General features: G+C 36.2%; 1 protein-coding gene across 4 annotated transcripts in view; it reads left to right on the forward strand.

The window, feature by feature from the left end:
- Positions 1–213: 213 nt before the first annotated feature.
- The window catches only part of LOC119794491 (clathrin heavy chain 1-like), a 35,261-nt gene continuing 21,480 nt past the window's right edge, over positions 214–13,994 (forward strand). For 2 of the 4 annotated variants that reach the window (XM_038302089.1, XM_038302091.1), the window contains exons 1-2: positions 214–543; positions 9,867–10,074. In XM_038302089.1, coding sequence (XP_038158017.1) covers positions 502–543; positions 9,867–10,074 — 250 coding nt within the window. In that variant the 5' untranslated portion in view covers positions 214–501. Of the gene's footprint in view, positions 544–9,866; positions 10,075–10,457; positions 10,461–13,994 lie in introns of all 4 variants that reach the window. The other 2 variants (XM_038302088.1, XM_038302090.1) reach the window with 2 other exon arrangements.

Raw genomic sequence — 13,994 nt, forward strand, 5'->3', positions numbered from 1 at the left:
TCAAAGGGCGAGTGGAAAGAAGTAGTTCCGTTCTTACATCTCTAATCACAGACTAAAGTAATAAAGCCAAGACATTCTGATTTAGACTTTAACTCGCCGATATTTTCATTAGTTATATAAAACAAGTGGTTTCGAATATAACACATTTTTAATGTTATTCACATTTTTAAAGAAATGTGACAAGGTATTCATCCGCCTCATCGACTGCACTTTCATTTCCGGGATGTTTTAAGTGCTGACCAACCTCCATCGCCATTGCAGGACCAGGGAGTCGGTGTAGTGGCAGTCGGTAATTAGCCGGGGAAACACCTCAACCGAAAGCTGACGGGACGAATGAAAAGTACCAACATACCGACAACACGCTCTGCGGAACCTTTAAAATCATTTGACAAGTGGGCTTTAGAGTAGAGGCTCCCTGGCTGAGCGGCTAGGACCTGTGAGAAGCAGCTTTAGTTTGTTAGCATTAGAAAAAACTCGGAGGAGGGTGACAGGGGAACCGCCATGGCTCAGATCCTACCTATTCGTTTTCAGGAGCACCTGCAGGTATGTGGCCTAAACAATGAATGATAAACTTGTTAAGTGAATTTGGTCTTTCTTTTTTTCGCTTATAACCTTTTTAAACTAGTTTGAAAGTCTTTCTGAATAGAACTTTGAGATAGCTAGCAGGCTAAGTTAGCTTTCGGGAGCTATGCTAACTAGCTTGACAGGGTGGATGACGTTTATCTGAACTAGCATCTAGCCAGCTGGCTAACACTTTGACTAGACGCACTTGCTGTTACTTTACCAAATGCTTTTTTTGTTTAACGACATATACTTATAAAAAGCGAGATTTTGAAACTCCAAAACTTTGCTCAAAAGTTTCTTTAGTTTTTATAACCATGTTCGTCCTTGACGGTACGTCGGGAGGTGTCAGTTGGTGTATGGTGTAGAGCATGTTATGCCTTCAATCATAAATCTATTCCAGATTTATGGACATAATTATTGCATAATTGACTTTCATCTGATCTTATTTGAAATAACTGAATGTACGTTTGCTTGTCATTCGTTAACTATGTTGCAGTAGTAGAAAGGCAATTGAAATTAACTTAATGCTCATAATGATTTGTCTTTGGACATTTCGTGCCTCCCAAGCATCCCACCTTGTCCTGTTCTGGAGTCATGTGGTGTCTGATAACTACACTTCAATGATGAATGGGTTTGCCCATGCTCCCTCAGGTTCATAGACAGCTCCAGCAGGATTCCATTTTGAATTAAACTGCTTTTTTACTCAATAAATGTTACTTTTCTAAACATTAAGATTATGGATTCATGCGTCTACTTCTTGGCTCAAAGATAATCTCTTATTATAGATGTATTTCACTGTCTTTATAATAATCAGAATCGTGAGCTCTCAGCTGAAGTATCAACAGGACTATAGGCACTAATAATACCCCTTCACTTTTAATTGTCTGCTTTCAGACATTGATCCCTGAGAAGAGGTCATGGTCAGTATTTTATTTTAGGCCAAGCTTTCTTAATTTAAACCCTAAGCTCTCTTAAAATATTCATAATTTCCACAAACTGATCCTTTACATTACATACATTTTCTGTGGTAAATTCAATTGTGTGTTGCTTTGTTTCCTCTGATAGGCAGGTGAATTTGATGGTGTGGTTAGGCATGTGTTGCTTTGAAAAATGATAACATTTCTACAGGAATACAGATGAAAAGTATTTTCTTTGTGTTATCATAACAGCATTCAATGAGTTAATATGTGGGCCTGTCACATGATGTTGAATTGAGGCTGGGCTTAACAAAGCTGTAAAAGATCTTTTGTGTTCAGTTGTAGTGAAATTATTAAAATATTTTTGACTTCTTGTTAAAGCACTTGGATTACAGGCGACAATCAAAGCAGTTATCATATAAGAACATTATGCTTAGATTGTGCTTTAGGGTTAAGCAAACATTTTTATCTCAATATTCTGCTGTCCTGCCCTCATGTGTCCTTTGAATGATTCTGTGTTGTAAAGCTTGTATTTTAGTTTCCTTTTAGATTCAGTTTATCAATACTAGATCAAACTTGAAGTAGCTTAGTTTCATGTTTTTTTGCCCAAACCTATAATTGGAACTCAGAGATTATTCATTACCTATGATTACTTCACTGCCAGTGTGTGATTTACTTAGGCGTTCCCTGATTTATCATTTCCAGGTCTCAAAGTATTTCCCTGTGTTTAATCAGCCCCTGGTAGATTTTTCATAGCTAGAACTAATGCAGGACATGGATGTTTTATCATACGCTTTTCAAATTCCATCATTGTAACTGATTGTGCTGTAAAAGGAAAGTGATATCTACCCATCAGTTTTACCTATTTTCTGCCTGTCTGCACAAAGAATGCTCTCTACTTACCGTGAATTGTTTTTTTCTTTTTTTTTAGTACAAAATAAAACAAAGTTAAGCCCAATGACTGACACACACACACACACACACACACACACACACACACACACACATTGAATTTATGTGATTAATGTAGTGTTACGATGATTTCCACTGTAGGAAAAAGTTAGGTGGATTTTGATCATGTTTGCTCCTTAATGTATAGACTTTTCCTGTTTTGGATTTAAAATGTGATTGTGCTCAATTCAATAACTCTTCTCCATGATTACTTCTGAGCCATTTTCAAGGAGATCATGGGTATATTAAGCTGAATGTTGATTTCTTAGCTTTAGTTCATAAAGTCTCAGTCAGCAAAAACTGTTATTCTTTGGCGACTCTTTATCTCCTGTTTCCTGCCTTCTGTTACTCTCCTTCAAACTCAGCAAGCATGTGCCTTTTGTCATCCGGTTAACATGCAAAGCTTGCATTTTTATACATCATCCATTTATATAGTATACGATAGACTGAAGTTTAAAGACATTTAATTGATCTTTTGTCGTTTTAATTGGTTGCATCTGAGCTTCATGCTGCTCAAAAGATGGTTTATTTTTTATTTTTCTCATAATGATAAGATTCTTTGGAAGGCTGCCAGGTCTGGTTTAAAACGCTACTGAATGTTTGGAAAATTAGGGAGAATGTTGTGTTAAATGACTGCTTCTGTTTGGCTCTTGGTAGGAGTCAGTGTAAACTTGGGACTTATTTTCAGTGTTTTTTTTTTTTTTTTCTTCAGGTTTTTCCTTTTAAATCTCTACAAACATGAGTTAATTCCATTTTTCCAGTGACAAAATGCAGTTTTTAAGACTTGCATGTTATAGGTATTTACTAACCAGTATTTGAACAGCCAACTTTTACTGAATTAAAACCCTATTGGGTTGCTTTGTATACATTAGGCATTATTTCTGTGTAGTTCTCACATAGAGAGGCACATAATTACTATGTGCATTATCATTATTTTTCTTTGCTTACATCAAGGTTTGCAAGTACACACAGTAATTTGTTCTGTTTACAAAAGTTGGCTTTATTTACACATAACATAAGGAGACAACAGGAGTTGACTATTTCCATGGATGTCTAATTGAAAATCCAACCTGTTGCTTGAACTTTGTTGGTGTTAACCCAAAAGGTGGTATGTTGATTTCTTTTGCAAAGCTTTTATGTCTCATTACAAGATGTCTATGTTGAACTTTGAACAATGCGTGTGAATGACCAGCTGATAACTCGTGACAGGCAGGCAAGGATGCTGAGTTGCTAAACACTTGACATTCTGCAGGACAGTCAAGATCCTGGAGTTGTCGGAGATAAAGGAAATGGCCCTTTTTTTTATACCACCTCACTAAGACTGACATTAAGTGGAGTTGAAAGCATCTGTTTTTCCTTCCTACGTGTCACTTGATTTCGGACACTGAAGGCAGCTCTTCACTCTTTAGATTGTGGCTGGGCCAAGCCCTTAGTGGAGAAGGCAGTACTATATGCGTTTTTTGGTCCCTATACACAATGGATCCCTAGCTTCCTGTTGTAGTGCATTGCAGTGAACTGCTGCAAGCCTCAGCACATTGCACAGAATATTGTTCCTGATCTACTTTGAACTTAATGTGTGGGTTCTAAATGATTTTTTTCTACCTCTGCTGAGCAGGAGTATATTTCTATTAAACAGACTAATAAAAAAAGGTCCTGTTAACCAATAGTTGCTTGACTACAGTTCTCCCAGGAGCTGTTAGGTGTTAATTTATTTATTTTTTTAACGTAGCAATGGTGTTACTATTTGCACAGATTAGAGATTTTTTCCAATGTAACGAGGAGCATGATTGTGAGGTTTGTAAGTTGAGATGTGACACATCACTTGTATGTTTGTTTTTTAATTTGTTAATAGTACGGAAATGTATTTAAGTGGACAAAATGGATAAATCAGTGTTGTAACCGATAACCTAAAAAAAAGAACAGATGATGCACTAATTTCAGAAATGTATTCCTACTAATGTGCCAGAGGTCATATTCCACATACTAACCTTAATGGATCTCAATGAATCTCCTGGATTTATCAAACCTATTTACCAGTTACTTTTATTATCTGAGGAGAGTGTGGGACTTAATACAAAACTGAGTGGGTGTGATGGTCTGTTTGATGGAGAAGATCAGTTTAATTGACATTGCTGTTTTTCTATATTGTGATTTCAACTCCCAGTTTGTCGGGGAAAGGTTTATTTCTTACTCCACATCAGACATGGAGGTCAGGAAGGTTTGTAGTTTGGCTCTGCAAATTTTCTCTCATAACAAGAGAGGGCACCGATTGTTTTCTTTGCCATGTTCATAAATGTTAGTTGGATCAGCTAATTTTTTGTTTTTTTTATTTACTGGATGATACAAAATCAAAACGGCTTTAAAACTTAAGTACTGATGCCATGTTTTTGCTAAAAATAACCAGCTGAGGTTTTTCCAGATGAAAGCTGTACCAACTTGTCAGTTGGAACTTGAACTCGGTTTTCTGACCTAAGTGTCAGGACTCTGTGGTTTATTGGCATCCTGCTATCTATGAAGCTTCAGAAATAACCCTAGCCTTGAATAAAGTACACATTTCAGGTGTTAAAAAAAAAATCTGTGCAATAAGGTCTACAATAAACAGGAGACCAATAGCCATTGTTATCTAATGGAGCCTTTAAAGCAGGCATCCCCAAAGTCGGTCCTTGAGGGCCACTGTTCTGCAGGTTTTAGAGGTTTCTCTGTCTTAGCACAGCTGATTCTCGTGATTGCAGTTCACCAAAAGCCTGCTAATAAACTATCAATATAAATCAGCTGTGCTGGAGCAGGGAAACCTCTAAAACCTGCAGGACAGCGGCCCTCGAGGACCGACTTTGGGGATACCTGCTTTAAAGGGTGGTCTTATTTTTAAAATTGGATTCCAAATTTATGCGGAAATGTATCGGAGGGATTCATGACTTCAAAAATGTTTTATTTTTTTATCAGTATAGTTGACTGGAACCAAAATAGAAAAGATTATCTAAATTAACAGGAAGTGAGCTAATGCTATCATTGGCATCGTTCTCAAACATTACAGTACCTTCAGCTGGATGCTGGCAGTGAGCAAACACTTATGAGACACTGCAGCACCCTGCAATTAAATGGTAAGCAAGTATAGTGCAATATTTAGATATACTAATGCTGAATTTAAGTGTGAATTTCAAGTTAAAATATATGCCCTAAGGAATGTTAGTGTTTGGAAAAAAATAGTTGAAACGAAACACTTTGGTTCTTTGATGAAGACAAGTGTCTGTTTTTCTATAATATTGGCCGTCTTGGTTGCGTTGCTTACATAAAAAATACAACTGTGAAATTTTTGTGTTCGTTTCAGATACTGAAAGAAGCAGGTATTAAGTTCTGGGTTGAAAAATCATTTTAGTTGCACACTAGTGGGAAGAGTCGGCGATTGAAAGGTTATTTTTTTTTTTAAAGCTGATTATTTTAAATGTAGCCCACCAGTCCCTGATTAGAGCTCTCAGATATTTGTCTTTTTATACATTTTTTATTTAGACAAAAAACTGTCTTTACTAAAAAAAAAAAACTTAACGAAACATTCATAGATAGTAAATGGAGGGAGTGGAAATGCATTGCTGCTGAATGCACTAATGAACTGACAAATGCCCGCATGTATCGGCTGCTGCCGACCCGAGAATGAAAAGGCACGTTTGTCTATATAGAAAAGACATGACTGAAGCTTTGTCAAAAACTGTAGAAATGAATTTTTAAAAGTCAACAGGATGTCATATAAGATTTGAAAGCTTTTTTTGTTTATACAATAGCCTTAAATAAGTGTTAACCTGAGGTTCGATTTTCGGTCCTGCCTTGCCCAGCAATTGGCAGCCTCCCATTTATGTATTCACATAAATCCAAGATGTTACACATATTTTGTAGAAATGCATGATTTTTTTTTTTTTTCTTGTTCTCATTTCCTGTTTTTGTTTATCAGATTGTCATTTAATCAGGGATGACTATCTTTTGCAGAAAAGCTGGTAAAGGGCAAGCGGAATCAAAAAGCTATTTATATTACAAGTCGTTGTAATATAAGTTATATATTATATTAGTTTAATAATTGTTCTGCTGTGAAGGAGGGATTTTAAATGTGTATTGCTCAGCAGTCAAAACCACATGATGTAGATTTTTTTATTTTTTATTTTTTTTTCACGCCAGGGTTTCATCGTTTTCCTCACCTTGAAAGCCTTCATGTCCAGAATCCATTCTCGGAGGAGTTTTTTTGTTGCATGACAAGTGCTTCCTTCTGGTGATTTGCGAGCTAGCTGATGCTGTGTCTCCTCCCTTCTGTATGGCAGAAAACCAAATTCAAGCACTTTATCGCCACCTAAGGGGCTGGAAGGAAAACTCTTCGTAGTCTTCTGTTAAATTGAATGTGACCAAACCAGAGTTCTAGGACTGTTTAAAAATGTAGGTATATTGCAACTGTAATTAATGGCCTAGCCTCTATATAATATACTGTGATAGTTCCAAGTATTGCTTTTTATAAAATGACATGGAAGAATAAAAATGCATTTCCTGTTTCAGCATCTTTTACAGAAGAAATTATCATACATAGTTATTTGTATTAATTATTGCAGACCAGGCTCGGTAAATTTATAAATTTTATTTTTTCTGGCTTATCTAAAACAGTTGTCCAAAACTAGCTTTCCTTTCCCCCTCCATGTTTTAATCATCTTAATTTACTTCTAATGCATTTTTCATTAATCCTCGCCTTAATAACTTTACTTACTGAAGCTAAAAGCAGCTGTGGGGGAGGCAAAGCCAGGCTAGACTGGCTGTCTAGATGGGTTTTCCACATTAGCTGTAGCTCCACAGGTCTGACCTGCTTTCCCCCAAATTCCTGTTTATTGATGTCACAGCTGTTTTAGACTGCAGTGGTTTACTGAATTGTTTTCAAAGGAAACCAACCAGCTAGACTAAACCATGCTCTTCTTAGTTTCCCATCTGTGTGCTTTTTTTTTTTTTCATTCATTGTGATATTACTGTGCGGGCTGTTCCTACTTTAAGTGTTTTTAAATGAAGGGACTTCCATCTACTCTTGTACTAGGTGACTTTATGAAATGTAAGCCTAACAAACTTTATTTTTTTTTTTTTTTTCAGAAGTTCCCAGAATTCCTCTTGTACAGAACATACAGTATCTCATTGTGATTTGCTGAGTTCAGTGAAATTATTTGAAGCTATGAACTTGGATGATGTTAAAATGGCACACAAGATTTGCATGAAGTTATCCCCCAGCATGAGTCAATAAAGGCTGGTGTTATTTAAAGTATATGTGGAAAAAGGTTCTGCTTCAGATTATTTTTCAGTTCATCACTGCTGTAGTGTCATTGTGAGAGAGCCTGGCTACTCTGTTGGTAAGCTGGGTGGGGCAGGGCTGTGGGAGGGTGTAACCCTTCATTGATAAACGCAGTCACCATTCTGCTTAGTAATTCTTGGAAAAGTGTCTGCTGATTAGCTTTGAATGATAGCAATTTATCAGCTGGAATGAGGACACTTGTCTGTTTTAAATTGGATAGATTTGGATTAATGCCTGGAGGCTAAAACTGTCTAAAATAAATCTACTCCTCTACCCTATTAAAAATTGACCAAAGATGATTTTCCCCAAATGCTGAACAGATTCTTCTAATTGCTTTAGAAAATTTGATGAGAAGTACTACAAATGTGGGCAATTATTCATGAGTTGCAAAACTAGAGGAAGTTGCAACAACACAACATGGAGGGAAGCGTGTTTTTTTTTGTTAGGTAGTTTCATTTCCTCCCAGTTTTAAATCATGTCATTGATGTCATCAACAGTTCATTAGAAAGGAAAACATAAAAAGCAAAGACTTATTTTATTTTTATTTTTTTTTGTGCTTGTATATTAGGTCTGCAGAGTAGATTTTTTATACATTTTTTTTTTTCGTTCTTCATAACAGTAAATAGTTGTTTGACCGCAGTGTACAAATTTCTTAAATGCAATATTTAAAAAGAGAAGGTATTATGCATTTTGTTTAAAAACCACATAACAGTTTAAAGGAATAATTTGAATTGAACATTTTCTGCAGAGCGTGCAGCTTAATTTGATATCTCTCTCAATCTCAGTTAATCTAAAGGGAAATCACGAGCTTTAGACCAAAGTAGCATCTGGGCAAACATGCTAAAACCCAAATTTTAAGCCTTTATAGTCTTTAACTAGCTTCCAAAAAGCACTTTTACTCGCCAGGTGTGTTGGGGCAGAAGGCTGCTGGAAGTGGTGCAGAGGGGTGACACAGTTGATCAGAAATGGGGGTGTTCTAAGAAATCACATTAAAGGAAAGGGCTTAAAGTTAATTAGTTCTGTTGTGATCTGCATTATTTACAAAATTATTGGGATGTAATCGATACACCGACTGCCTACAAGGGAAAGAGGGGTTTGTTGGTGGGGATGGATATTCCTCGACTATAATTATAGGGTAAAATGAGGTTTCATTGCAAGATTCAAGCTGAGGTTTTAAATCTTGTTGCATTTGATAAACATGGCCCAGCGTTTATAAGAGGGGATTCTGACGGGCAGAAGAGCCAAACATAAAGCACACTTGCGTCACCCTGGCTGCCTTCCATATTGCTCTCCATTGTTGTCTGTTTCTGATTTCTGTCGCACTGAAGACATCGTCAACGCTAATCGTCAACGCTTAACCCAGCATGATGGTGTCACTAGACACGCGGCAGTGGGGGGGATCAGAGGTCTGCATGACCTCGATCAGCAAGGGGTCAGGCCCAGCTTGCCAATGGGAAGGGAACCACAGGCCGATTGTAAGTTGGTCAACCCGTATTTGAAAAATCAGTTTTAGTGTGAAAGAGGCTTTACTGTTGATCCCATCTGTTTTGGGTTCTTCCATCCACTTTTATGTAAATTAGGTCACGATATCGGAAATAAGGAATGTTCTTTACTTGGATTTGGTTATATTGTGTCTAGATCTTCCAAAAAAAGTTTTTTTTTTTTTGTTTGTTTCTATAATCAAAACAATAACATTCATAAAATAAACATTCATATACTTCACACATTTAACAAATTAGATAAAACTTAATAAAACACAAACATTCAAGAACACATATCAACGCAGCAGTTTTGAGTTGTTTAATAAACTCTATTAACGGATTCCATCTAGTCTCAAACTCTGCAGCCCTTCCCCTGGTTACAAGTCAGCCTTTCCAACATAATACAAGATGCCATTTCCTTTATCGACATATGTATTGAGGGAACATCCTTTTTTCTCCAGGTCAGCTATCATCCTCCTTTCCGGCAGGAGTCCAAAATCAATTAAAGTTGAATCTTTAGGAGTAACAGTAAAGTTTTTTTTGGATGTATACCAAGTATACATCTTTCTGCCAGGTAAGCTATAGGTGCTTGTAGTCTGTTTTCAGTTCACTCTGACACGTCTTCTGTCTTTTTCATGTCTTCCCCAGCTCCAAAATCTGGGGATTAATCCGGCCAACATAGGCTTCAGCACCTTGACCATGGAGTCTGACAAATTCATCTGTGTCCGTGAAAAAGTGGGGGAGCAGGCTCAAGTTGTGATCATCGACATGGCCGACCCCAACACTCCCATCCGGAGACCCATCTCAGCCGACAGTGCCATCATGAATCCCGCCAGCAAGGTCATTGCACTTAAAGGTATGGCTCTGTCCTGGCTCTACAGAGGCCTTTGTTTACACATTTCTTCACTTTTCAGAGACATGTTGTACCAACTTTTAAGGCTAAATGTTTAATATGTCTGTTTTCCTGTTTTTATTTTAAAGACTGCTTTCAACATCAGTCTGACTATATAGATTTCATATTATTGTTAATTTCATTCATTGTCTGTATAAATGCAGCTACTTAAGTTTTCTGCCATAAAGTTTTATTGACCAGTTATTTATTTTATTAAACCTTAAACATTTCTCATCAGAGGTTAGAAATGGCATATTTTCTTTTCTTTATTTTTGTCCATAATTGCTTTGACTTTTTTTGTTTTTTTGTCTTTTGTATGTTTTCTTGCTGCTTTCTTATGTTTGCAGACGGTGAGTTGAACTTTAAATACTTACTGTGAAAGGAAAATCCTGTTTAGACAAGTAAAACTGAGCAAACTGAACCTGCCTCAAATATTTCATATAGCGTCTCTAAAGTAGTGAAGCAGGCAGACCATTGGAGCACATTTCTGTTTTGCTCTTAGGGCCTTTTAGCAAACTTTGCTCAGTGTATCTTTGACATTCTCGGAGAAACATCAGGATTTTGCTCTCACAGCCTTATAGCTTGCTGGCATTCCATCATATTTATCTATGAAATGATTTGGAACATTTTCTTGTGGTCATATTATGGGTAAGAATAATTTTAATTCACATTTCATTTGTAATCTGTGTGCTCGTCCATCTGAAATTGAAAAGCCAAAAACCTGTTTTCACCTGTCTTCCAACTGTCCCTAAAGTAGGTTTTATTTCTTTTTGGCCAAATTGTTCTGTACGTAGGGCTCCTGTTGGCTTTGAGGGAATCGACATATTAGGAAGTTCAACTGCACCAGATTTTGATTCCTTATATAGCACTGACTATACTTTTGACTCAGTTTTGCTCTTCTAAGCTGAGGAGCAGGCATCCTGAAACAGAAATTAGACCATTTAGCTTTCACACTTTGCTTGGACTTGCTGTTGTTCTTTTTCCTTTCTTGTTAGCAATTAATGGGCAGTGGAGCTACAATATTAATGATTTTCTTTAAAGTAAAACGACCCCAAACTGTTTTCTACCATGCATCTTGCATCACAATATTTAAAGCAAAAAAGCTTGAACAGCAGAAGGGTTTTTTTTTTTTCCATTAAAGCATCAAAATAAAGAATTCCTCTTTTGTGTCTGACACAAATCCACCAGCTGTTGACTTGCAGTTTGATTTGGTGGTTTTTAGTTCTAGTCCTCAGAGCCCACTGAGCTGCTTGTTTTAGGCATTTTCCTGCGCTCACTCTAACTTAAGCTGATTATTGTAGGCAATCAGAAACTGTAAATTTATCTTTTAGTCCTTAAAGAGGAAATCAAATAGAAATTTGAACACAAAATAAACTGGGAATTGGACATCTCTTTTGTATTCTCAATTGTAACTTAAGAAATTAAAATTTAAGATTAGAATAACATAGATCTCAGGTGGAACTTGTTTTACAACTTATGAGTTATTTAAGTATAGAATTTAATTCCTTTTAAGGTTTTAATGTCATGTATAACAAACTCAGACAGTATGTACCATTTTTAGTAGGGGAAAAAAAAACTTGTTTAACACCATAAAGTTTGTCAGCTGATAATGTAGATCTTTACATCTAGTTCTAAGCCCTTCTATCCCTCACTGATACTTTCAAGTTTCGCTGTAGCGTAGAAACTCTTCTTTTCCTCATTTTGTCTTCTCTTTGGTGCTTCGTCACAATCTTCATGCGACGCAGTCTGAGCTTAACCTGTTCAATTAACAACACTTGAAAGATTAACACAAATTTCTCCGTGTGATTCTGTTAAATACTGTAATGCTTACTGTCTAAAACATGGCTGCCCAATCAAGTGGTCTTTTTGACGGACCGCTCATTGTACGTTGATTATATGGCTTTGATAAAATTATCTCCGTGGCTGTGCCGGTGCGTTTGTCGACGACTACTTATGAGGCAAAAAGGTTCCACTGCTTTGTTTTAATAAAGCTTAAGCTCACTAAATTAATTCTGACTAATTTAAAACACAAAATGCAGGTAGGTGAATATTTTCTATAAGAAAAATGCCTTGGGTCTATATGAGCCTTTGTCATTCTTTTTTTTTTTTCTGCTTGGTATTTGTTGGTGAAGGCTGTTATCTATGGAGAACCCTAATATTTAGAATTGAATGGTGGGATTATTTATTTCTTGAATAAAGAAATACCCTAATGGTATTAAAAGTAAAAATACTTCAATGATTTTACCTTATTTTACTGCTTCATTTAATTGAATTCACAATTTATTTGTATATATATTCTAAGATGTGTGTGTGTGTGTGTGTGTGTGTGTGTGTGTATGTATATACAGATATACAGAGATGATATATATATATATATATATATATATATATATATATATATATATATATATATATATATATATATATATATATATATATATATATATATATAAATTTTTTTTATTTCAAAATATGTTGATGAACTTTCTTCAAAACATTTCAGAATTTCTTCCATAATGTATTTTATGATCCTTTTTCATTCAAATACTTTTTTTTTTTTTTTTTTTTTTTTTAACCTAATTTTTCTTTTAATCTTGTATCATTCGAAGGAGGGGACTTTATTTTTTTTTCTTTTTCCTGTGGGGAGGGCAGGTTGAAGTTTGGGGACATACTGATGCAATTAGACTTAAAAAAAAGTGGTTAAATGTATGATTTAAAGTAGGGCTGGGCGATATAGAAAAAAAGCTTATCGATAAAAAAAAATGCATATTTATCGATAATTATTGAAAAGATTTGAAACCATATTTTATGTGCAGCTCTGCCTGGACTTTTTATGATATTGCTAAATGATTTAATTTTAATAAAAAACAAACACAGACTTCGAATTAAATCTTTATTTAACCAACTTTTTTAACCATAACAGAATTGTTTTAAAGAAAAATGACTTAAGAGACCTGGGTTATGTTATTAAATACTGACAAAGAATAAACTAAAGTGACCTGAAAAGTGACCAAAATAAATATAACAAATAAATAAATGCCCCCCCACCGCCGCCGCCGCCCCCGTTTCCTGCTTTAACCTGAGTTATTACTTTGAAGTTTCTGGCCCCTCAGCATTTTTATCTCAATTGTTAGAACTACGTGGGAAACTGCCCAGAACTGAAAATATATATATATTTTCCCGAAATTCCCGAAGATTCCTCGGAGGAGAGCCGCGCCGAGGCCTACACAGCTCGTACTGCTGCGGGTGTGAGCGGCTGAGATGATAAAAAAAAAAAAAAAAAAAAAAAAAAAAAGTTGGTTGTGTTATCAGACTTGGTTTTCACTGGTTCCCTACACATTTTTCAGATGACTCTGGTTTGTTTTTGGTCCGACTTGCCATGACCGAAATACTGCCAGACTGCCGAACTACAAAAACCCCTTTGGAACAATTTCCTCCGCCTCTCCTTGCTGCGACATCTGCATGTGCCCTGTGTTGTGGTTTTAGAGGGCGGCGCTTGGTGACGGCGTGCCTGGGTCCGCGATTGTGATTGGTTGGGAGGAAGTAGTGACTAGCATAAACCTACATGCTAGGCTACAATGAGAAGGAAGGAAAACAGCGTTTCTTTTTATCGACCCTCTTTTTTTCTATTGCGCCACACGTCTATCGATCGATATATATCGTTATTGAATTATCGCCCAGCCCTAATTTAAAGGATATGAGTCTCTTGTTTTATAAACAAATGTGGAAATTGGCATGATGGCTAATTGCTAGGCTAGTGAGCAGAAGCAGCTGGTCAGCTTTTAGAGCCCATTACTAGTTTAATATTCCACGCGTGAATCTCCATTCTGTATAATGACAGCAAAGTCAAAATAAGCAGCGTAGCTTAGCAAAAGCCGAATATT

This window comes from Cyprinodon tularosa, unplaced genomic scaffold (genome assembly GCF_016077235.1).
Source record: "Cyprinodon tularosa strain WSP-4 unplaced genomic scaffold, ASM1607723v1 ctg481, whole genome shotgun sequence".
NCBI classification, from domain to species: Eukaryota; Metazoa; Chordata; class Actinopteri; order Cyprinodontiformes; family Cyprinodontidae; genus Cyprinodon; species Cyprinodon tularosa.